This window comes from Hyperolius riggenbachi, chromosome 12 (assembly GCF_040937935.1).
Source record: "Hyperolius riggenbachi isolate aHypRig1 chromosome 12, aHypRig1.pri, whole genome shotgun sequence".
Classification (NCBI taxonomy): domain Eukaryota; kingdom Metazoa; phylum Chordata; class Amphibia; order Anura; family Hyperoliidae; genus Hyperolius; species Hyperolius riggenbachi.
Window position 1 is genome coordinate 103,394,901 of NC_090657.1, and position 24,414 is coordinate 103,419,314.

Consider the following 24,414-nt stretch of genomic DNA (forward strand, 5'->3'; position numbering starts at 1 on the left):
TTGCCCATTTGTCCTGGTTATCCCAACATTTAAATTATGTCCCTAGTGCAATGTATGGGGATAATCTATTATTTGGAAATAAAGGTGTATTTTTTTTTTATATATTTGTTTTTTTCATTGTACCCCAGCAATAACTGCAAACCCTTATTTGCAAAAAATAACAGTGATATACCCTCATACATATTTAAAAAACTGAGTCCCTAAAGTAACAATTTATGTATTATATTTTAAATTCTAGTACTTTGGAGGTTTTTTTACAAGCTTTTTTTATTTTGGTACAGAATATGTAAAAATAAAAATGTTGCTGCTTTTGATTCAGTTTGTCACTAAAAATAATTCACAAGACATATGCCTCAACCCTAAAATAATTTCTACAACTGATCATGGTTATAAAAAATACCACATACAGTACAGACCAAAAGTTTGGACACACCTTCTCATTCAAAGAGTTTTCTTTATTTCCATGACTATGAACATTGTAGATTCACACTGAAGGCATCCAAACGATGAATTAACACATGTGGAAGTATAGTACATAACCAAAAAGTGTGGTGAATATGTGAAAATATGTCATATTCTAGGTTCTTCAAAGTAGCTTTGATTACTGCTTTGCACACTCTTGGCATTCTCTTGATGAGCTTCAAGAGGTAGTCACCTGAAATGGTTTTCACTTCACAGGTGTGCCCTGTCAGGTTTAATAAGTGGGATTTCTTGCCTTATAAATGGGGTTGGGACCATCAGTTGCGTTGTGGAGAAGTCAGGTGGATACACAGCTGATAGTCCTACTGAATAGACTGTTAGAATTTGTATTATGGCAAGAAAAAAGCAGCAGAAGTAAAGAAAAAGGAGTGGCCATCATTACTTATGACTTATTTCGGGCGCTATCCGTTAGTTATTCCATAGCTACCACTAGGATACATGTGAATACCTATATGCTGGACCATCAGTCTAGTTTAGGTTGCAGTCCATTTCTAACACATTTAGCTGAATTTTATGGCATACATGAAAGCGTCTCAAGAATATAGAAAATGCCACTGAACACAACACATGACTGGGGATAGAAGTAGTGGGGCATCTCTCACAATCATCACCAAAGCAGGTGAGAAGAGTTCTCACTAATGGCGGTTTCTCTTCCAGTTACAATTTAGCAGTTCATCTCACTTTGTCCTCCAATGGCAACTGTTGCAGAAAGAGGCAGTGAGCAGACGGATCAGCTTACTTCGGCGCGCGGCTCTGAGAGCCAAGCGCCGAAACTGGGCGCCTCATAGCGGCAATGTTATGCTGCGCGGGGCGTGTAGCGTTAATTCGGGGCTCTGGCGGCTGCCAGACCCCAAATTACATCTCCCTCCGAGTTGCGACAACTCGGAGGGGGAATAGTATTTAACGCCGCCTCGGTATTTTGCGGCAGCGGTGAAAGCCGTCATTTAGCTCTCACAGCACCGAACTGAGTGGCGCCGAAATGACATGCACCCGTGAGCAGACATCTCCCTAGGAGTGCACCTGGAGCCAGCGGAGGACAAGCGGCAGCCACAGACAGGCAATGTATAGTGTACTGGGCAACGGGGGGCACATTACACATTAGGGGGGACAGCACCAGGGGTTTCATGGCATTTGTCATCTCGATATCACTTGCCGTTACGGCCGCGCAAGCAAATCGTCCCTAAATCTCGCAGCACGTCACACCGATCAATGTGTCCAATTTCAGCCCAGAAATTGGTTGCAATTGGCGGCGCCAATTTTCATCTGATTCTGATCATAATAATCAAATCGGATGGACAATTGGCCGCCAAGTCTCCTGATGTATGGCCACCTTAACACATAGAACAATAAAATCGTATAGACATTCTTCCTCAGTCTACCCAGGCTAAGCATTTTGGTGAAGCTGCACATAAAGGGTAAGTGAAATCCTTTCAGATGTTAAAAATAGCAAAGTACTTCAGCACAGATATCAGACTGATCTGTAAACACAGTGTTTAAGGGATGAAAGCAAGACAGTACTTGTATCGATGATTTCCCACCTCAACAGTTCACCACTTGATCCAGGAGCGTGGAGTGCTTGATGTAATCCCGATATCCACAGGTTGACTACGGCAGTGGCAGTAGTGCCATCTGCCGTACAAGCTCCACTCTCTGATGCCGCTGGAGGGCTTCCCCAGTCATGTGACAACCCGAACTTCCGGTTTCCGCATTTCTGCGTTTCACGCTGGTTGTCGGTGTCTGCTGACAGTTTAGTCAGGGCACTATAGCGCTGAACTATAATAGAGGAAGCGAAGGCGAAAGCCGAAACTCGAGTCGGGTAGTGGAGGCTACGTTGCAATACTGCTTAACCTTAACCACACGGCGGCGGCGATCAAGCTGTATGCGCAGCTAGCAAAGTGCTAGCTGCGCGTACAGCACTTTACAGAATAAAAATCGCCCCAACAGGGGCCGAGATATCCTCCGCGGCGGCTTACCCCGTGTCCAGCACGGGGTTACCGCTAAGGAGGTTAATAAACAAGAATCTTGCTAGTAAGTAGCTCCCCCGTGTGTGGCTGACTTTGTACAGCAGTGTGCACTGATGTTCGCTTCCTCTATTACAGTTCAGCGCTATAGTGCCCTGACTAAACTGTCAGCCAACACCGACACCGGGGAAGCCCTCCAGAGGCATCAGAGAGTGGAGCTTGTACGGCGGATGGAGCTGCTGCCACTGCCGTAGTCAACCTGTGGATATCGGGATTACATCAAGCACTCCATGCTCCTGGATCAAGTGGTGAACTGTTGAGGTGGGAAAATTGATACAGGTACTGTCTTGTTTTCATCCCTGAAACACTGTTTACAGATCAGTCTGATATCTGCGCTGAGGTACTTTGCTATTTTTGACTTTACCTTGGGACTTTGGAACCGGCCCACCTCATAGCTGCATATAGTTCCTGTTGCACTCCCCTTTACTATTGTTTTACTTTCAGATGTTAGTTCACCTATCCTGCTCCATGAGCCTAGCAAGAGAAGCAAATGGTAACACTTTAAAATAATGGTAGAAGGCAGAACCCTATGCCCCCTGACAGGTTGTCTCAGGCTCTCTTGTAGTTATTTCCCAGGCGCTGTCTGCCCCCTGTATGTTGACGGTTGTTATGAAGATGGGGGGAAGGGGGTGCAACATCCTCCCTGAGATTGATACCTCGTGACTTAGCTGGGTTGGGAGATTTCTATGTATACGGGGAAAATGACTTCTAAAGCCTTGTACATACGCTAAATGGAAATCAGTGAAAATAATTGATGAATCACCCAATCATCATCCCCCTGCACACCCAACGCATGGCAATGCTACCCTTACTTCTAGAAGCAGTGCCGTTACTCTATAAGCGCGACTTGTGATACCGGAGTAGATCAACCGTTGCTACGGTAATGAGTATTACTATACGGTAATTATCATAGCGATGGTTGCACTACTCTAGTACCATGGGTTGCGCTTATAGTGGTACTTGCTGCCGAAGTAAGGGTATTGTTGCCATGTGCTCTCTGTGCACGCCAGTATTACCACGATTTTGTGCATCAGGCCCAATGTGGTCACATGAATTTTTGCATGCCATTTTCAATGTGCATGTTTTCCTTCATTTGTGGTTAGACACAGTAATCCCTAGGATATCGTAGGTAAAGGATACTAGGAAAAGCATAGACATGCATTTCCATAAATCCTAATGTGTTCTTTCATGGGCTTCCATTGTTTCCATTGGAAGAGCAAAAGGTGTTAAAATGCAGTATGCAATGTGTTCAAATAGGGGGGAAAAAATCATCAAATACAGTGGAATGTTTATATTGAAACATGTACCGTTTGAAATTACACTCGTATAGCGAGAAAAGGCCCTAACGGCACACTGATATTTGTACTGCACTTCATGAAGCACAATGCTGGAGTGAATATCACAGACTGATTTCTATTTGTATATCGGCTGCTGGGTGAGGTGTCTTGCATTGCACTACATGTAATGGGAAAAGCCCTAATATTACCTAATGAAAGCAGGCAGGCAATTACACTTTTCTAATACTGATACCGGTAACACATATTATTAGTAGATTAATACATATGATTAATAAGTGCAACACACTCACCTCTCCGGCACATTCTGTGGAGCTGTCTGATGTACATTCTGGGGATACACAGATTCTGGGGGGACATTAAAGATAATATCTAGTTACCAGCTAAACAAGATACGCAAGGTCTTGCATATATGACACGACAAATACAAGTAGAATCCAGAGCTACCAACTTACTGATGTTCAATGCCTAATCCTTTGCTGGCACGCATTTTCAGAACTTGATCTTATTTATACCATGGCCAAGGGCCCCTTCCCCAGGCACTTCCTGCAGCGCATACTTTCATAACTGTACACTGCAGACTTAGTCACGTCTATGCTACACCAATTTGCTTATGAAACAGCAGAGTCCCTTGACACACCTCCCAAGTAAGCCTATAACATATGTTTCCATTGAACAGTGTCATTGCATGATCATGTTGAGACAGATAGCATAGGTACTAGCGTGGCCTATATCACCAGCGCAAAGATGTTAACAGTCATGAAAGTAAAGTGTTTATTTTGGCATTTGCAGGCCTCATTCAGCAGCTGGTCAGGAGTCCAGACACTGGTTACTTCCTGTGCTCCAGACTGTCATTGCTATCGGCTGCAATCTTCCCAGAAAATTCTGTCTGTGCCTTTCCCCTAATACTTTAAGCTGTTGAATAATGCAAGCAGCCAAAACAGTCTCCAACACAAAGATGGAAACATTAGAGCATTTTGATTACTATGGTATTTTATAGATATCTGCTAAGATTACATGTATTTACTGACTAGAAACACATACTCGGTTGGGTACCAATCAGTATAGCAGTGAGAAGCAGGTTATAGACGTAGGTCATCTCTCTCTGCTCTACCACTGCAGCTAATCTGGCTTTGATGAATGGTAGAATGCAGGCAGGGATATCTGGAGGAGCCCACAGAAGCTACATAATAACGCACCCGAGTATGTCTATCTATTCATGTTTCGTAGGGGGACACAAGGGAGCATGGCCGGATTTCTGGCAAGGCCACATAGGCCATGGCCTAGGGCACCAGATAAACAAGGGGCGGCCTGCAGACAGTGGGCATTATTTGCAGGGCATTATTTGCAAGTGTCCAAACAAATGAAAGTGGTCAGGATAACTGCACTATTAGTACCAGCTGGAACCTGCCTGTGCTGTGCTACAGGCAGCTGCATTCCGTTAACCAAACGTTTGTGAACAGTGTGTGACTAGCAAAAAGCCAGACCTTGTCCAATGACATAGCAGCAGCTCCAGGCAGTTACGGAAGGCCGGGTCTCACACACTTGGTGTGGGGGATGAAAGGACCAGGGGCAGCACCAGCAAATAGTACAGAATACAGAAGGCAGCCTCTCACAGTACCTATTTCTTAATTATTGATTGGCCAGCGCTGTTACCCTGGAGACAGCAGTGGGTACAGGACTCACTTTTACGTGTTGCTGACCCCACCCAATGTCCAATTGTGAGCCACTTTTGACTATGTGTGTGTGGTGGACAGCTCCCACCACACCCATCACCTGTATATCGCTTGATTGACCAGTTCCCCCATGTGACATGATTGATTCACTTCACGTTGCCATGGAGACCTCGGCACTAGCCCCAATAGTGGACACCATCGGCTCAAAAAAATTTTGGATGGGTGTGTGTGGAGAGAGGTGGTAGGATACGGTTTCGGTTGGGGCGGCTGGTAATAGTCGGCCTTGGGCGGTAAGAAGTACAAATCCGGCCTTGCAAGGGAGCACTCTGATGTAATTCCACATTAAAAGTTATGGATCAGTGAGTTACAAGAATATTCCACTTACCTCTCAGGGGAAGACACTTTGCAAATTCGTGGCATGCAGAGACCTGGGGTGCTGCTCGGACTTCGGGTTACCTCAGTGTCTGGCCATGGGGTGCACTGAAAAAGTATTATTTATAGTTAGACCAACTCTGAGCACTGCAAAACTCAGGTTATGACCTAATATCACAAGACATATTACCTAATATCACAAGTTTATATCAGACAACATAATATGAGGCTGAAGTGAACGGAATACATTGGCTGACACATATACATTGCTGTGTTGCCGATTTTCACATCTGGAACAAGCATGCAGCTAGCTGCTCTGCATACTCGCTCTGCTATGTAAAAAGTAGGAGGCACAGATGATTGACACAAGAGCAATGATGCACAATGGAGGGCTTGGCTGCATATGAAGATGGACACACTTTAGGAGAGCTCCGACTTCTGGCTCCACTAAACCGGCAAAACTAGCGATGGGACGAATCACAAATTTCCTTGAATCCGAAAAACTTTATCCGAATATCTCAAAAACTTTTGAATCGAACAAATCCTGTACATAAGAATTGTGTGATCTGTGTAAGAAATGTTGTTATTCTAACTCTTTATTTTATTCTTATGAACAATAAAGAGCCCTTACTTCTTTAAAGGGTAAGGGAATCTGAGGTGAAAATAAACTTATGATAATGATTTGTATGTGTAGTACAGCCAAGAAATAGAACATTATTAGCAAAGAATTAAGAATTTTTAGTTATCCATGCAAAAGATCTCTGCGACCCAACTTGGGTCACTGTTTTCTGCAGCACTTATACATCAAGGATTAGAGGTGGCCTGAACCTCCAATTTTCGGTTCACAAACGCGAACTTCCACAAAAGTTCGAACATGCGAACTTCCGCTAACTGCAATAGACTTTAATGGGGAGGCGAACTTTGAAAACTAGAAATGTGACGGACGAGCTGTCAGACCAGAAAACGCAATCGCAATCGGTTTCCTGCCTCGATTGTCGTTGCGTTGCCAGTTCAGAATCTTATGTCTGTGGATACCAGGCAGTCAAGCCTGGGGGGTCTCTGCTGTCTTCATAGGAGTTAGCAGAGTTCTTTTCATAAGAGCCAAGTATGCTCACGGGAAAGACCTGTGATTTGTAATTAGCATATGACTAGGATCTGGGCCTTCGCAGATCTAACGCTTAGATGTTAATTAGCCAGAGGTGTAAAACACCAAAAGTCTGTTCAGCTATAGGAAGCTTTCCCAGCCAGGGCTCAGACTTCCCGAAGCCATTTAGTCAGATTAGGAAAGCATGGAGTTATGATTTTTTGCATATTTATGGAATACCTTAAATAGGATCGTTATGAGAGTGGTATCATTGGATTTTTATCGTCGGGCTGAATCTTTTGATACCAGGCTAGAGGGGCAAGGGGCCTCTACAACCAAGTTATTAAACTTCTCAGGAACTGGACCCCCTACCCTAATCAAGTCTGATGTCATAGGAATTATCATCTGAGTAATATTAATCTGTTATCAGCACCACTGTGGCATTTATCGGTTTTGAGTTACAGCGTTGTATGAGTTTAAATCTGAATCTCTCTCCAAGGACTTGAACTGTGGTTGGTTGGTAATTCAGAGGGGGCAGGCATTGCCACACCCTCGAACCAGCTTCATCAAAAGCACATTGCCAGCAGGCGGACCTCAGGCCTCCACTTTGTACATCATCCTATATATCCTTGCCAGCTTGAGGACATGCTGGCACCTGGTTTGTTTGGACTTTGGAACTGAACTGCAAACAAGAACTTTATGAGTTTTCCCAGAAGGACATACTTCCATGAACTAAGTATTTTCTCCCTTATTAATTTCATACTGGCTATTAATGTTTCTATAATTGTTGATTTTAATAATTTTCTATATATATTAATTATATATTAATATATAGTGAAGGAGTTTGAGGTCCAGGCATTGGAACTAACTAGCCGCCTTTTAAAAAGAGGATATCAGAGTAGATCAATTGAACAGGCTCTGGATAGGGCCAGATCCATACCCCGTACCCAATTACTTCAAAGAAAGGATAAAAAGAGAGTTGGGGAAAAGAGGTTTAATTTTATTTTTGATTATAGCCCTATGTCCAGCCAGATTCAACAGGTGATACGCAGCCATTGGCATGTGTTATCCTTGGATGAACACTTAAAATAAGTGGTCGGCAGACCACCTAGAGTGAGTTTTAGAAGAGGGAATACTATTAAAAAGATTTTGGTTCAGAGTGAATTCAAACCAATTTATGACAAATTGAAAAACTGGTTGACGGAGAAAAAAATGGGAAGGGAACTTCCCTTGTTGTCATTGTTCGGCATGTAAATTTGTGAGGAGGGGCAAAGTGGTACAGATAGGTGGCATTACATGGCATGTTAGGAAATTTATTAATTGTAGGTCCAGGTATGTGGTGTATTGCGTCTGGTGCCCCTGTGGGAGATTCTACATAGGGAAGACCACTCAGCCACTTAAGGACAGATTCCTGCAGCATAAAAGGTCAATTAAGAGTGGGGTGGGATCATGCAGCATGATTGACCATGTTAATTCTTGCCATGGGGGTAATGCTGATTGCCTAGAAGTAGCTGGCCTTTTAAAAATCACAGATTTATTTAGGGGGGGCTCTAAGGAAGAATTATTATTACATAGAGAAGCTTCCCTGATATCAATGACTAATGCGCTGGGCAATTTAGGATTTAACGATAGAAACAAAATTTCAGCCTTTTTAAAGTAACTGTGTGGGTTTTATCTACTTCGAATTGTATGTGTGTGTCTTGAGATATGTTTCCCTTCCCCTTTAAGGGTATATATTCTTGTGCATTCTTGAAGAGGGAGCCCGCCCCCCCCCTCCCCCCCCAGCTGGGCATATAGGAAATAGGAAGGGGTAAGCCTTGGTGTCCTGAGGAGGCGTGACTACACGCAAAACAGCTGTTGACACAGCCATTCTGTAACCTGTTGTTCTTATCAACTGTGCTTGAATAAACTACCTCTGCATTGGAGTGCCGGAGTCAGTTATTCTTAATTTCAGATTATATTAATATTGCATTTTAATAAAACGACGCTAAAACGTCATTTTGTTTATTCCGCTACCCTATTATTCAGCGACACAGAAACTGAACCCGGGTCTCTGAGGAGACGCTACTATTGTCACTAGCTAGACAGAATAGAGTGTGTTTAACTGTTTTTATTTGCAGGTCTAGACTTAGCCAGTCAGTGGGCTCCTCTGTCCCATGGTAACAGAGGTGGTGGCAGTTATACCCTGAAATAGTGTGTAATTTCCGTAACTCACAGGCTCCCTTCTAGTCGGTCTGCTGCCAAAATTCCAACGGTTTCTGCGCACCGAGTGCGACCACAGCTTGCATGGTCTGTGTGCTGAAACCGATTGGAAAGCATTTTGCGGTCCGGCCACTAGGGGCACTGTGACAAGAAACATTTATGCTGGCCACAAAAGTGATGGAAAAGATGTTTCAAGGGGTCCAACACTGGAGGGGGGCTTGGCGGAGTGGGATACATGCCAAAACTCCCCAGGAAAAATCCGGATTTGATGCACAGCAGCGTTTTAAGGGCAGAAATCACATTTTATTGCTAAATTTGAGGCCTAAAGTGCTTTAAAACATCTTGCATGTGTATACATCAATCAGGGAGTGTAATTAGTGTACTGCTTCACTCTGACAGACCAAACTCACTGAGTAATGCACCGCAAACAGCTGTTTGTGTAGTGACGGCCGTGCTGGACTGGTGCGCACCATGACCAGAGTGCAGGCGATAGCGGTTTTCAAGCCCATATGGCCGGGTTGAGGTAGCTGAATGACAGAACAACAGTGACTGAGTGTCCAGCTGATCGAATTTGGTCTGTCCACAATGAAGCAACAACCTTATCATCTATCTTCTTGGGTCAGGTGTGCCCCCCAACCCCAACACACTCATATAGCCGGCGGTCATTGCTTCATTGTGATACGCAAGCCCCTTCACCGCGGCAAGGTAACGATCACAAAGGGGAATTGACACATGTACATGCCTTTTGTTTTGTGGTTGCAGCTGCATTGCAGCCAGAAAAATTAGGCAGGCATGTACACACACCAGAAAAATTAGTATAGCAATTCAGGAATCCGCCTGGAGTCCTGGTGGACCCTGTTGGTGGTGGCAGTCAAGCAGCCTGCAGGCAGAGATGCTGTGTGGGGACCGACTTAGTCTTGGGGCAGGCAGCCAGTCACACGGCGTGCAGGCAGAGATGCTGTGTGTGGGGACTGACTTAGACTTCGGGCGGGCAGTAACCCTCCGGGATCCATGCCTCATTCATTTTGATAAAGGTGAGGTACTGAACACTTTTGTGACCTAGGCGACTTCTCTTCTCAGTGACAATGCCTCCAGCTGCGTTGAAAGTCCTTTCTGACAGGACGCTTGAGGCAGGGCAAGACAGAAGTTGGATGGCAAATTGGGACAGCTCTGTCACAGGTCAAGCCTGCGCACCAAGTAGTCCAGGGGTTCATCGCTGCTCACAATGTCTACATCCACACTTAAGGCCAGGTAGTCGGCTACCTTGCTGGTCGAGGCGTTGGTGGAGGGTGGATCCGGAAGCGCTAAGGCGAGGCGTTGGACTAAAGAATGTCCGCATGTCCGACATCACCATGAGATCGCTAGAACGTCCTGTCCTTGCCTGCGTGGACATGGGAGAAGGTTTACTGGCAGTGGTACCTTTATTCCGTTGTGCTGTGACATCACCCTTAAACGCACTGTAAAGCATAGTTGCCAGCTTGTTCTGCATGTGCAGCATCCTTTCTGCCTTCAGGTGAGTTGGTAACATGTCTGCCACTTTGTGCCTATACCGAAGGTCTAGTAGCGTGGCCACCCAGTACAGCTCATTCCCCTTGAGTTTTTTTTTATACGGGGGTCCCTCAACAGGAAGGACAGCATGAAAGACGCCATCTGCACAAAGTTGGAATCAGACGTACTATCCAACTCCTCTTGCTCTACCTCAGTGATGTCAGGTAAGTTCTCCTCCTCCCCCCAGCCACGAACAATACCACGGGAGCGTTGAGCAGCACAAGCCCCCTGCAACGCCTGCTGCGGTTGTTCTTCTGCTGCCTCCTCCTCAAAAATAAACACCTTCCTCATCATCTGACTCCTCTTTCCTACACGACTCTACCTCCTCCTCCTCCCCCCTCTGTGCTGCCGCAGGTGTTGAGGAAACATCTGGTTCTGATGAGAATTGATCCCGCAACGCTTCCTCCTGTAACTGTTCCTGTTCATGCTCATCCACAGCTTGATCCACCACTCTACGCATGGTACACTCCAGGAAGAAGGCATACAGGATCAAGTCACTGATGGCGCCTTCACTGCGACTCACCAGGTTTGTCACCTCCTCGAACGGCCGCATGAGCCTGCAGGCATTTCGCATGAGTGTCCAGTACTTCGGCCAGAACATCTCCCCAGACTGTGTCCTTTGACTGTAGTTGTAGAGATATTGTTTGACGGCTTTCTCCTGTTGTAGCAGGCGGTCGAACATCAGGAGGGTCGAATTCCAGCGAGTCGGGCTATTGCAAATCTAGCGCCTCACCAGCAATTTTTTTTCTCCGCTGAATATCGGCCAAGCGTGCCATGGCCGTGTAAGACAGCCTGAAATGCCCGCACAACTTCCTTGCCTGCTTCAGGATGCCCTGTAAGCCTAGGTACTTTGACACAAATCTCTGGATTACGAGATTGAGCACGTGTCAACTTTCCCAAATTCAAAGCCAAAATGAGATTGCTGCCGTTGTCACACACCACGTTGCCATTCTCCAGTTGGTGCAGGGTCAGCCACTGATCCACCTGTTTGTTCAGAGCAGCCAGGAGAGCTGCTCCAGTGTGACTCTCCACTTTGAGGCAAGACATGTCTAAGATGGCGTGACACCGATGTACCTGGCATGCAGCATAGGCCCTGGGGAGCTGGGGCTGTGTAGCTAGAAAGGAGATCACAGCACCAGCTTAGTTGCGCTGCCACTCAGCCGAGGAGGAGGACGATGACAGCGAAGAGGATGTAGCAGGAGGAGAAGGAGAGGAGGTGGCAGCAGGCCTGCCTGCAAGCCGTGGAGGTGTCACAAGTTGGTCCGCCACACAGCCACATACTCCCTGCTTGCCATCGGTCACCAGGTTGACCCAATGGGCTGTGTAAGTAATGTGCCTGCCCTGACCGTGCTTGGCAGACCAGGCATCCGTGGTCAGATGGACCCTTGACCCAAACAAACAAAAAAAAAAAAAAAAGATCACAAGAACAAGATAAGCTCTCAAAAGAGCTGTTGAGGGGTGCTTTTTTAGCAATAAGAATCAGCAAGGCGCAAGCTAACAAGCGCGTTAACTAAGCTTTCCCTATAGCTCTCTCTGCAGCAGCTCTCCCTTCTCTAATTACTGCAGGCACACGAGTGAGTGAAATGCCTGACGCTGCCTGCCTTTTATAAGGTGGGATGGGGCTCCAGGAGGGAGTGTAGCCCGATTGGCTACAGTGTGCCTGCTGACTGTGATGTAGGGGGTCAAAGTTGACCCTAATGATCTAGTATAGGGGCGGACCGAACTTCCGAAAAAGTTTGTGGTTCTCCGCGATCACGAACCACCGAAACCGTTCGGGCCATCTCTATCAGACGCAGTCAGACACTGATTTGGGTAAGAATTTTACTGCAGGGAAGATAAAAGGGCCATTAGCACTGCTTGTTTTGTAGTTTAAAATACAGAGTGTGGCTTGTAATTGCAAATATGACAGAATTAATTAATGTTATAAAAAAATAAAAAAAAAAGCTTTGTATCTTAAAATAGAAATAAGAGTATTATCATTGCTACTAATGTTCTCTTAATTATCAGTACTACACATACAATTCATTGCGTGCATGAAAAAAAGAACGCCAGGAAGAAAAAAAGCCCGGCTGGATAACAAAATGATACCAGTGGATAACGAAGTCTCAATAACGATAAACATTGTTAACAAAATTGGTTAACGATAAATACGGTTTTAAAACAGACAGGAGTTGGTAACGAAAATATATTAATGTTAAAAATCGTAACATAATTCAACAATACAGCTTAACCCAACCCTACTCTCACACACAGACCCTCCCCTGGTGGTGCCTAAAACTAACCACTCCCTTGGTGGCGCCTAACCCCCCCCCCCCCCGGTGGTTCCTAACCACCTTCTCTAGTGGTGCCTAACCCCCTCCCGTGTTGCCTAATCCTAACCGCCCCCCTGGGTTTTTCCTAACCCTAACTACTCCCTGGGTTTTGCCTAACCCTAACCACCCTCCCCATCCCCCGGTGGTGCCTAACCATTCCCTGCAGAAAAACCCTTTTACACTTAGAAACGATAATATCTTTGATAACGTAACATCTGTACATACAAAGAAATAATATGACAAAAACTATAACGTTGCAAGCTTCTAAAATGATAACATACTTCAAAAACTTTAATGCTCTAATGTCGTTAACGATATTTATCGGGCGCCCTTTTTTCTGTTTTTTTACGATAATTGCATTAGAGTCTATGGCGATGCCCTTTTCGTCCACTAGCCACCGGCGCCCTTTTTTCCTGCTTCCAATTCATTATATCAGTTGCAGATTACAGCTGAGTACAGGAGTAGCTGGATAGTACAGATGGTGCTGTGACATATGTCACAGTACCACACGTAAGTCGGAATAGTATGTAAACCAATATTCAGTTCAGGGGTAATTTAACTCGCAATATATTTGTAACAATGTGAACCCAATTCCGTCTCCTAACTGTGACTATAAACTGTACCCTCACTGTAAAAATTTCCTACAGTCTAACCTCCTTGACCTTCATAACCCTTGAAACTGGCAACAGCTATTATGCAGCCATTATATATATGGTCATTTATGGTGGTGATACTACTGTGAAACAGGGCGATTGTTCTCCAAAGATGACATCAGCCTTGATAAACTGGCTCCCAGAGTGGCCATTGAGATTTCCTCTTGGACAGCTGACTGTGGCTGCTTATATTGAATAGGTAGCTTTGTTTTATACACGTTTGCGGTGGTCAGAAAAAACCTACAGATGGGATTACCTCAGTCAGGATGGTGCTCTCACATGCTGGTTGGTACTTCTCGCGTTCCAGTGGTGATCGCTTCTCCACCTTCTCACGATCAGTTTTCTGCTTGCGATCAGCACCTTTAGGCTATGGAAGGATAGAGGTGAAAGAGAGATGTTCAAGTCCAAACACACTTAAGCCGGGTACTGGGTTGGGGCAGAGACTACAAGATTAGATCTACTACTACCTAAAGTTAAACACTTGAAACAAAAAAGAAAAACCGAGAGCCCAATATGGTGCAGTAAGTCTAGCAATTGTTGGCAAAATAATTAACAGATGTGGATATACTCACAAACACGGGTTACCACATAGGCAACCACTTGAAATGCAGGTGGGGAGCATTAGAACCTGACCCCACTCAGGTTTAAGAAGTCGCTCTCTGTAGATAGAAAGAAGGGGAGAGTCCCCTCCACCTAAGGTGGACTATATACTGTGCAAATTTGAACAGAGGCGCCCGGCAGGTTTAAATGATCTAAAAACAACTAAAAAGGAGGAGTACAGGTGGACTTACCTCCTGAAATGATGGACAATCGAGATTGTTCAAATCGCAAATAACAATTTATTTTCGCACTCCGCAACACGTTTCGCAGGTACAACCCGCTTCATCAGGCAAGGAGTGCAAGCTCAAAAAGGTCCAATAGTGGCAATGCGCCTCTGTGATTCTATTAAATGATTAAACATTCGTGATTTGACTATCATAGTCCTGATGACGCCATGCCCCATGTACAAATTCATTTTTTCTCCTGACTTTTCTCCTTGGTGATAAAATGCCTGGTGATAAATGGCTTTTAAGCCACCAGCAAGCTTGAACATACTCAAAATAATTTTGATAGTAATTTTTCATCAACTTTTAGGTATTTTTTCAATTGTAAAATGATGAAAAGTTATTTTAAGATTAAAATTCTCTCCTAGGAAAAATGAATTGCATATGGGACCATATGCTCACATGCAATTAACATTTTATCCTGACTTATCTCCTAGGAACTCTAGATTTTTATAATCTCTTTAATATAACTTAAGCATTTTACATTTGAAAAAGTACCTAAAAGTTGGTGAAAAAGTACTATCAAAATTATCTTAAGTATTTTCTTGCTTGCTGGTGGCTTAAAGGGCATTTTATGACAAAGTGTGAAAATATCACCTAAGAGAAAAGTCAGGCAAAAAAGTGAGCTGCACATGGGTCCATACAGTGTGTATTAAGTGGGGAGATTAAATTGTCTCAACGGATACATTTTTGAGACACAAAGATCTATAGTTACAGTAGGATAGAAGCACCTTGAATACTTTGACTTGGCAGCTGCAGGAGTAGATATGTTCTGTATAATTTCCATGAGAATCGGACTTGTATGTGTCCACCTGAATACGGAAGGGGGCGCCCTTCTCTCCCCCATTCTTCCTCTGAGTGAATTCTGTACTGATACAATGAACCTGGAGGGGAAAGAGTGACAAAGTTCTCAGATCAGTAAAAGGTCTTCAAAATATTTTGTGGCATTGAACAAACAACAAGAACGCCACAATCTCGCTTTCTTCATGTTGTAAAGTGGACGGCTTTCTGTATACCTGTAAAAACACAGATGCTCTCTTGCTGGGATCCCACAGGAATTCAATGATATTCAAAGCACTGGGATGGGCAAGAGGATCTATCATCCCCACGGACAAAGGAATATCTGCAAAGAAAGAATCATTCTTAATCATTTTGCATGGTTTTTGTACAAACACACAGGTAGGTTCTCCGTTGATCCACATGTTCTGCTCTATAGAGAAGGTAGAGAGGAGGACAAGAGTGAGCTGCCAGTGCCTGAAGCGGTAGATAACAGCGGCCAGGCATTGTTTACCAGAATGCCTAATTGCTAATGAGCTGTCGCTGAAAAGGTGTTCAATACGAACTTAAACAATCGGCTTGGGTGATCTAAGTTGCACATGTGTATGGACTCTTATTACAAGCTGTATGGGGGACAGGTCTGGGGAGCAATGTCAGAAATGAAGGGAGGACTCAGAACAACACAGAGCTGAAGACTCAGAATGGTGACTGCTACCTCAGTGTAAACCAGTCATGGGCAGAGTACAGCGGCTCTTGGCTTCCAGAGCCAATTTTCTGTCAGTGGCGTGTCCAGCACCCCATCTCCATGACCACATTGTCGTCATGTGACCCCTTGCCAGTACATGCCAGCTGGTTACATGAAGAGTGACATGCTGTGGCCATAGAGAGAACGATGGACTCACGCAAGGCCGGGTCTAGACTTTTTGCTGCCTGAGGCAAACTTGTAAGGTTGAGAACCCCCCCTCTGCTTCATTTAATGTTCTCAGTCAGCAAGGGAGCATATGTAACAACTTGAGACATAACATGCTGCAGCTCAGCACAATAACACACTGTAATGAATGGTGGAGATGCCGCCGCGCGGTCTGGCGGCGGGGCGGCTGTCTCCGCGTTCAGACCGGCAGTTTCCGCACAGCGACATGTGTCTGGTTTGTCTGGGCCTTCTAGTGCACACGGAGGGAGAGTTACGCACGCGCGTGCTAGAGGACAGGACCTTTATGCCAACAGGAGAGGGATCAGCTGATCCAGACGATCAGCTGATCCCAGCGGAACTCCTGATTGGCTGAGCGGCTGCGGGTGGCGCTGAGCAGCGCTGGAGTATATATAGATCTTGCCTTTCAGTTGCGAATACTTACGTGTGAGCACTCAGACCTCAGTCAGATCTTACAGTGTGTTAGAACCGGCAGGAGCTGGGAATTCACCTTGTTTCACCTTGCTTCATGAGAGAACTGGCCCCGGACACCCGGCTGAAGGGAGATCGGCAATGGAAGCTGGGATCCATTGAATAACTGAATTTATGCTCCACACACAACTCTGCATACAGCGGGAGGGAGAGTCACACCTGGTTACATACACTGGGGAGGGGGATAGTTAATACTGGGGCCAAACCTTGCTACTTGATTTCAATACCATTTGCATCTCTTTACACCCCCACCTAATCAGGACTCTGGACAACTGAGAAGAGCAGAAAGTAAAAAAATAGGACAACATGATTGCTACTGGGAAAGTAATGTTGCTTTGCTACGAGCTGAAACTACTGCTTTGGGTTCTAGTTAGAGAGAGTATGAGATGTTAGTGGCCACATGCCCGCTCACCACAATGCCAGTGTGAGGGTGACTGCTCCCAAGTGAGGAATCAGGGCACCTTAAAGAAACACTGTAGGAGGCGCCCTTGTATCTTATAATAACTTATAATCACTAATATGGTAAGCGTGGTGTGTCTTACCTGTAACGAAGGCACGTACACACGTAAGTCATAAAATTGGATTTAATTGTATCACAACGAACTAGACAACGCGTTTCGCGACCACAAGTCGCTTCCTCAGGTCAAATACAGTGCTTAAAAAAAGGAGAGAACAATGATGGCGCTCAGACTAAACATACTTCACTTCATGTAAAACAACAATATAAATAATGACACATATAAAAAATGACACATATAAAAAATTATATATAGATTTTCCAACATATATATACACATATAAAGCATCCATTCCTGCAACTAGGCACATATAAAAACCATAATAAAATTATAAAATGATTCCTCCTACATCCTTTCAATAGCACAAAACCATAGATGGTTAATGGTACGCTACCCTATCCCTAATTTTGTCTTCCTATACCCAGAATAAACCTACTCTATTCTATCCTGACAGTGATTCATTCCCTATATAATTGGAGGCTTCCTGATGGGACATAAGGTGTAGTGTAAGTTTATATAAAAAAATTATAAATAATGGAACGCTGGTTGTTAAGGAGATGGAAACTAATCTTATCATGGTCAGAGAATTTTGGTGCACATAAGTATTTAACCAGATAATTAGCATGATAATTGTTGTAGTGCGGAGGGACTCCTAGGAGCTACATGCTTTGCCCTCAATCTTAAATTACCTTCCCTTGTTCTTGGTATAATTGTGCCCATACAAGCAGAAATGTCCGTTTAATGGCCCCTCCCCCTGCCCCGATCACCCAGTAGTGGCCTCAAAACTGTAAACGGTCCTGTGTTACACCAATATGGCCGCAGGTATAGACAAGCCACACATAAGATGGCTGCCGCGCATGTCCCCTATTGTGGGGACTGGATGCCCCGCACAAGATGGCTGTCCGTATTGGACACCCTCATAACTAGCTCTGAGCCGCCACACGCAAGATGGCTACCGCCCGTACACACCCCCTACCCCGTACACACCCCCTACCCAAGACGCACTTCCTACGGAAGTGACGTCAAGGGAACTCCATACTTCCACGCCGACGGGCATATTGGCCACATTATTCGCATATAAACAGCGGTACAACGGAGCGCAGCCATGGCGCCCACGCTATACAACTTCTGGCATACAGGTAAGCTATCCTTTAGCAGTCCACTCGCTCTCTCCGCTATTATACCCCACGCTCAGCACGCACAGCTGGAGTTGTCAGTTGGCTTATGGCCAATTAAATACACTATCCTATCATTCTTCACAATTGTAGCTCCTAGGAGTCCCTCCGCACTACAACAATTATCATGCTAATTATCTGGTTAAATACTTATGTGCACCAAAATTCTCTGACCATGATAAGATTAGTTTCCATCTCCTTAACAACCAGCGTTCCATTATTTATAATTTTTTTATATAAACTTACACTACACCTTATGTCCCATCAGGAAGCCTCCAATTATATAGGGAATGAATCACTGTCAGGATAGAATAGAGTAGGTTTATTCTGGGTATAGGAAGACAAAATTAGGGATAGGGTAGCGTACCATTAACCATCTATGGTTTTGTGCTATTGAAAGGATGTAGGAGGAATCATTTTATAATTTTATTATGGTTTTTATATGTGCCTAGTTGCAGGAATGGATGCTTTATATGTGTATATATATGTTGGAAAATCTATATATAATTTTTTATATGTGTCATTTTTTATATGTGTCATTATTTATATTGTTGTTTTACATGAAGTGAAGTATGTTTAGTCTGAGCGCCATCATTGTTCTCTCCTTTTTTTAAGCACTGTATTTGACCTGAGGAAGCGACTTGTGGTCGCGAAACGCGTTGTCTAGTTCGTTGTGCTACAATTAAATCCAATTTTATGACTTACGTGTGTACGTGCCTTCGTTACAGGTAAGACACACCACGCTTACCATATTAGTGATTATAAGTTATTATAAGATACAAGGGCGCCTCCTACAGTGTTTCCGATACCTAAATACCCCACTACGTGGGGGCTTACTTACTGTAATTCATTATAGTAGTAGTTTTTTTAGGAGCAGCGACCAGACAAGGCCGAGTGGAGACGGTACTTCTCCACATGTTTGAATAGTGGTTGCCGTAATAGCAACCCAGAATTGTGAGTATAATTGTTACTATTTTTTAACTGATTATCTCACACGACGATATTACACGATATTGGGCTCCCGGTGTCCCTGTGCTTTTTTACCTCTTCTAGCCCTACCTTAACACAGAAACTGCCTAGCAATCTTTTAGAGAATTTTTTTCTATACAGATCATAAGAAGCAATAAATTTACCAATATCCAGGATTCTGTCCCCAGGGTGGCTGAGCTGCCAGCTCTCCAGTTGTTGTCTTTCACTGTACTGGAGACGCCGGTCATGGAAGACCACCCGGACCACGCTCTGTATAGGAGAGGAATTATATCAGGTTACTTTGTGATATTCCTGCCTCATTAGGGTTGACATTTAATGCAGTTTACATGAGTGTAGCTGCACTTATCCTTTGTATTAACATGAGCAGATAGGCTTACCTTTAGCAGACGGCGCCCCTCTGATATGTCACCGGTTCCCTTCCAGTTACTTAACATGCGGATTTCATAGGATTGACCTGAATAGAACAAGACACATATGGCAAACAGGGAATTAATAATAATTTCCATTAGAGCCACTCTTTAAGTTTAGATTTTGGGTCAGCCGACACAGTTAATATGACAGTGGTGGGAGTTGTGCTCTGCTGCCACACAGCTGCCCTAAACAAGACGACTCTATTAGCTGTTGCTAAGTCCCAGCTTTCCTGTGCAAATGTAGGGGATAGAGGGATAGGTGTGTGTGTAGGTGTGTGTGTGTAGGTGTGTGTGTAGGTGTGTGTGTGTGTAGGTGTGTGTGTGTGTAGGTGTGTGTGTGTGTAGGTGTGTGTGTGTGTAGGTGTGTAGGTGTGTGTGTGTGTAGGTGTGTGTGTGTGTGTAGGTGTGTGTGTGTGTGTGTGTGTGTGTGTGTGTGTGTGTGTGTGTGTGTGTGTGTGTGTGTGTGTGTGTACACATCGATATAGTCCAACAAGTGTACCCACTATTTGTGCAGTATAGATTATACAGGGTGGGCCATTTATATGGATACTCCTTAATAAAATGGGAAAGGTTGGTGATATTAACTTCCTGTTTGTGGCACATTAGTATATGTGAGGGGGAAACTTTTCAAGATGGGTGGTGACCATGGCGGCCATTTTGAAGTCGGCCATTTTGAATCCAACTTTTGTTTTTTCAATAGGAAGAGGAATTTTACAAGAAAAACAATGGTGTGCTTGGTTTTAATGTAACTTTATTCTTTCATGGGATATTTACAAGTTTCTCTTTGTTTACAGCCATCTGACATGTCGCCGCGATTAACACGTGAGGAGCGGATAGAAATTGTGTTGATGTCTGGTGAACGCAGTAACCGGGTCATTGCAGCAGATTTCAATGCAAGACACCCTATGAGACCACCCAGCTCCCATGCTACAGTTAGCAAACTGCTTGCTAAGTTTCGTGAAACTGGTTCAGTGTTGGATTTGCCAAAATGTGGACGCATGAAATCTGTCACTAATGAAGAAACATCAGTGGCTGTCCTAGCTTCATTCAGCAAGAGCCCACAGCGTAGCACTTGCCGCATGCCACTGGAGAGTGGCATTAATCGAACATCCCTTCGGCGGATATTAGCTACTCACAAATGGCACCCTTACAAACTCCAGCTACTGCAGCATCTCAATGAGGATGACCCAGATCGTCGCACTGAATTTGCAGAATGGGCAAAACAAAAATTGGACACGGACCCTCCGTTTATGCAGTAGATTTTGTTCAGTGAACTTTTATGTGAATGGTGAAGTTAACAAACAAACCCACCGCTATTGGTCTGACACTAACCACATTGGATAGATCCAAGACTGTTGGAACAAAAAAATTGATGGTATGGTGTGGTATATGGGGTACCAAGATAGTGGGGCCATTCTTTATCAATGGAAACCTCAAAGCCACTGGATATGCAAAATTGCTAAATGATGATGTGTTTCCCTCTTTATGCACTGAAGCTGGCATGTTCCCTGAGTTTTTCCAGCAAGTTGGTGCCCCACCACATTATGGGTGTCAGGTCCGAGCATTCCTAGATGAACAGTTTCCTGGAAAGTGGATTGGTCATCGTGGGCCAGTTGAATGGCCCCCAAGGTCTCCTGATCTGACCCCCTTAGACTTTTATCTTTGGGGTCATCTGAAGGCAATTGTCTACGCTGAGAAGATACGTGATGTGCAGCACCTGAAACTACGGATACTAGAAGCCTGTGCTAGCATTTCTCCTGCGGTATTGCTATCAGTGTGTGAAGAGTGGGAGAAGAGGGTTGCATTGACAATCCAACACAATGGATAGCATTGAACACATTTTATGAGTGGTCAAAAACTTTTAAATAACTCATGAAAAATAAAGTTACGTTAAAACCAAGCACACCATTGTTTTTCTTGTGAAATTCCCAATAAGTTTGATGTGTCACATGACCCTCTGACATTTTGAATCCAACTTTTGTTTTTTCAATAGGAAGACTTCAAAATGGCCGCCATGGTTACCACCCATCTTGAAAAGTTTCCCTCCTCACATATACTAATGTGCCACAAACAGGAAGTTAATATCACCAACCTTTCCCATTTTATTAAGGTGTATCCATATATATATATATATATAATGGCCCACCCTGTATTTTGACCACTGAATAAAAGTTATATTTTATGAAGTGGAATTGCAGTAATAATAAGGTTTAATTAAAATATGTCTATGCGGATGAAGTATGTTAGTAAGTAGCATCGTACGGATACAGCTTGTTGTGTTTTTCCTTAACTTAGTTTCTGAACCTCTCCATAAGGTTCACTGCAAAAACTGCCTCTTATTACAGTCATTTGTTACTGAGATGGAAGTGATTACCACCAACTACAGCATATATTCCACATCACCAGAATGTAACTGATCCCACCACCCCATGAAATGAATGTGTACTACATAAAGCATGGCAAAGAATGCAATAAATAGTACTTACGGCATTGTGCAGACTTAACACACACACTACATGGCGCTTAGCCGAGGTGGCCATTCAGGACTGTCTTGCACAAGAATGTAATGTGTGTACAGGTGTGCCCCGTCGTAGCATAAAGATCCAGCATGCTGGGTCTTTTAGCCACAGTGATACCCAACGGCATTGTACCCCTTCTCACTTCTCTTGCTGCACTGTCGTTCCTCCATGGAAAAAGATGCACCCCTTGGGATGTCCTTGTACGTCGCTCATGCACCACAGTGTTGCCAAAAGAATCACACTTGGTTGGACCTGACAGGTCGACAGTCATTGAATGTGTGTGTGGCTTTATTGACCAAGATCAGGTGCTCTGGTGTATTTGCCGGACGCTGGGAAGCAATCAGCACAGGCAGTAACAGAGCCGAATCAGGCAAACCTAGGCAGTTGCTTAGAAAAAAAACACACGATTGGTTCACACGATGGCCAGGGGCCCCGGACCTGGGTGTGAGAGGTCCAGGCCCTGAATGCTAATGGCTGCTAGATGGGGTATGGCAGGTAAATGGTGTATGACAGTGCATCCTGATTGGCTGACGAGCACCTGCTGACCACTTTCAAATGTAGCTGGATGCATGTACTGCTGTGTTCTATTGCTTGTGTGTGTTTAATTTAGCATTCAGTATGGAGGCAGTGTTGGTGGGTTTTCTGGATGTGAGAGGTCCAGAGCCTGGGTGTGAGAGGTCCAGGCCCACCTGCACTCCCCTCCAGGTATCACGTGTTGGCCTTGGGACCCCGACCAGTGAGAGAGGTCCGGGGCCCCAGGCCATCGTGTGAACCAATCGTGTGTTTTTAAACGTTTTCTTTCAGCTCTAGGACATGGCGGACAGGTAAGGCGGTTAGGGAGGGACCCCTGTGGGAGGGATGCCTGCACGGGGCGGTCCTGCTAGCGACGCAATCTTGCGATGGCGTCCAACTGAAGCCTCCCACCTGAATGCTAATGGCTGCTAGATGGGGTATGGCAGGTAAATGGTGTATGACAGTGCATCCTGATTGGCTGACGAGCACCTGCTGACCACTTTCAAATGTAGCTGGATGCATGTACTGCTGTGTTCTATTGCTTGTGTGTGTTTAATTTAGCATTCAGTATGGAGGCAGTGTTGCTGGGTTTTCTGGATGTGAGAGGTCCAGAGCCTTGGTGTGAGAGGTCCAGGCCCACCTGCACTTCCCTCCAGGTATCACGTGTTGGCCTTGGGGCCCCGGCCAGTGAGAGAGGTCCGGGGCCCCTGGCCATCGTGTGAACCAATCGTGTGTTTTTAAACGTTTTCTTTCAGCTCTAGGACATGGCGGACAGGTGAGCGGTTAGGGAGGGACCCCTGTGGGAGGGATGCCTGCACGGGGCGGTCCTGCTAGCGACGCAATCTTGCGATGGCGTCCAACTGAAGCCTCCCACCTGAATGCTAATGGCTTCTAGATGGGGTATGGCAGGTAAAGGGTGTATGACAGTGCATCCTGATTGGCTGACGAGCACCTGCTGACCACTTTCAAATGTAGCTGGATGCATGTACTGCTGTGTTCTATTGCTTGTGTGTGTTTAATTTAGCATTCAGTATGGAGGCAGTGTTGGTGGGTTTTCTGGATGTGAAAGGTCCAGAGCCTGGGTGTGAGAGGTCCAGGCCCACCTGCACTCCCCTCCAGGTATCACGTGTTGGCCTTGGGGCCCCGGCCAGTGAGAGAGGTCCGGGGCCCCTGGCCATCGTGTGAACCAATCGTGTGTTTTTAAACGTTTTCTTTCAGCTCTAGGACATGGCGGACAGGTGAGTGGTTAGGGAGGGACGCCTGTGGAAGGGATGCCTGCACGGGGCGGTCCTGCTAGCGACGCAATCTTGCGATGGCGTCCAACTGAAGCCTCCCACCTGAATGCTAATGGCTGCTAAATGGGGTATGGCAGGTAAAGGGTGTATGACAGTGCATCCTGATTGGCTGACGAGCACCTGCTGACCACTTTCAAATGTAGCTGGATGCATGTACTGCTGTGTTCTATTGCTTGTGTGTGTTTAATTTAGCATTCAGTATGGAGGTAGTGTTGGTGGGTTTTCTGGATGTGAGAGGTCCAGAGCCTGGGTGTGAGAGGTCCAGGCCCACCTGCACTCCCCTCCAGGTATCACGTGTTGGCCTTGGGGCCCCGGCCAGTGAGAGAGGTCCGGGGCCCCTGGCCATCGTGT

The 24,414-nt window shown here is 45.1% G+C and overlaps 1 protein-coding gene across 3 annotated transcripts in view; it reads right to left on the minus strand.

The window, feature by feature from the left end:
• The window catches only part of LOC137541821 (upstream-binding protein 1-like), an 84,404-nt gene that overhangs the window by 27,412 nt on the left and 32,578 nt on the right, over window positions 1–24,414 (minus strand). For all 3 annotated transcript variants that reach the window (XM_068263342.1, XM_068263344.1, XM_068263343.1), the window contains exons 3-9: window positions 19,704–19,780; window positions 19,470–19,575; window positions 15,484–15,590; window positions 15,199–15,351; window positions 13,900–14,010; window positions 5,858–5,952; window positions 4,090–4,144 (exon numbers count right to left, since the gene is read on the minus strand). In XM_068263342.1, coding sequence (XP_068119443.1) covers window positions 4,090–4,144; window positions 5,858–5,952; window positions 13,900–14,010; window positions 15,199–15,351; window positions 15,484–15,590; window positions 19,470–19,575; window positions 19,704–19,780 — 704 coding nt within the window. The remainder of the gene's footprint in view (window positions 1–4,089; window positions 4,145–5,857; window positions 5,953–13,899; window positions 14,011–15,198; window positions 15,352–15,483; window positions 15,591–19,469; window positions 19,576–19,703; window positions 19,781–24,414) is intronic.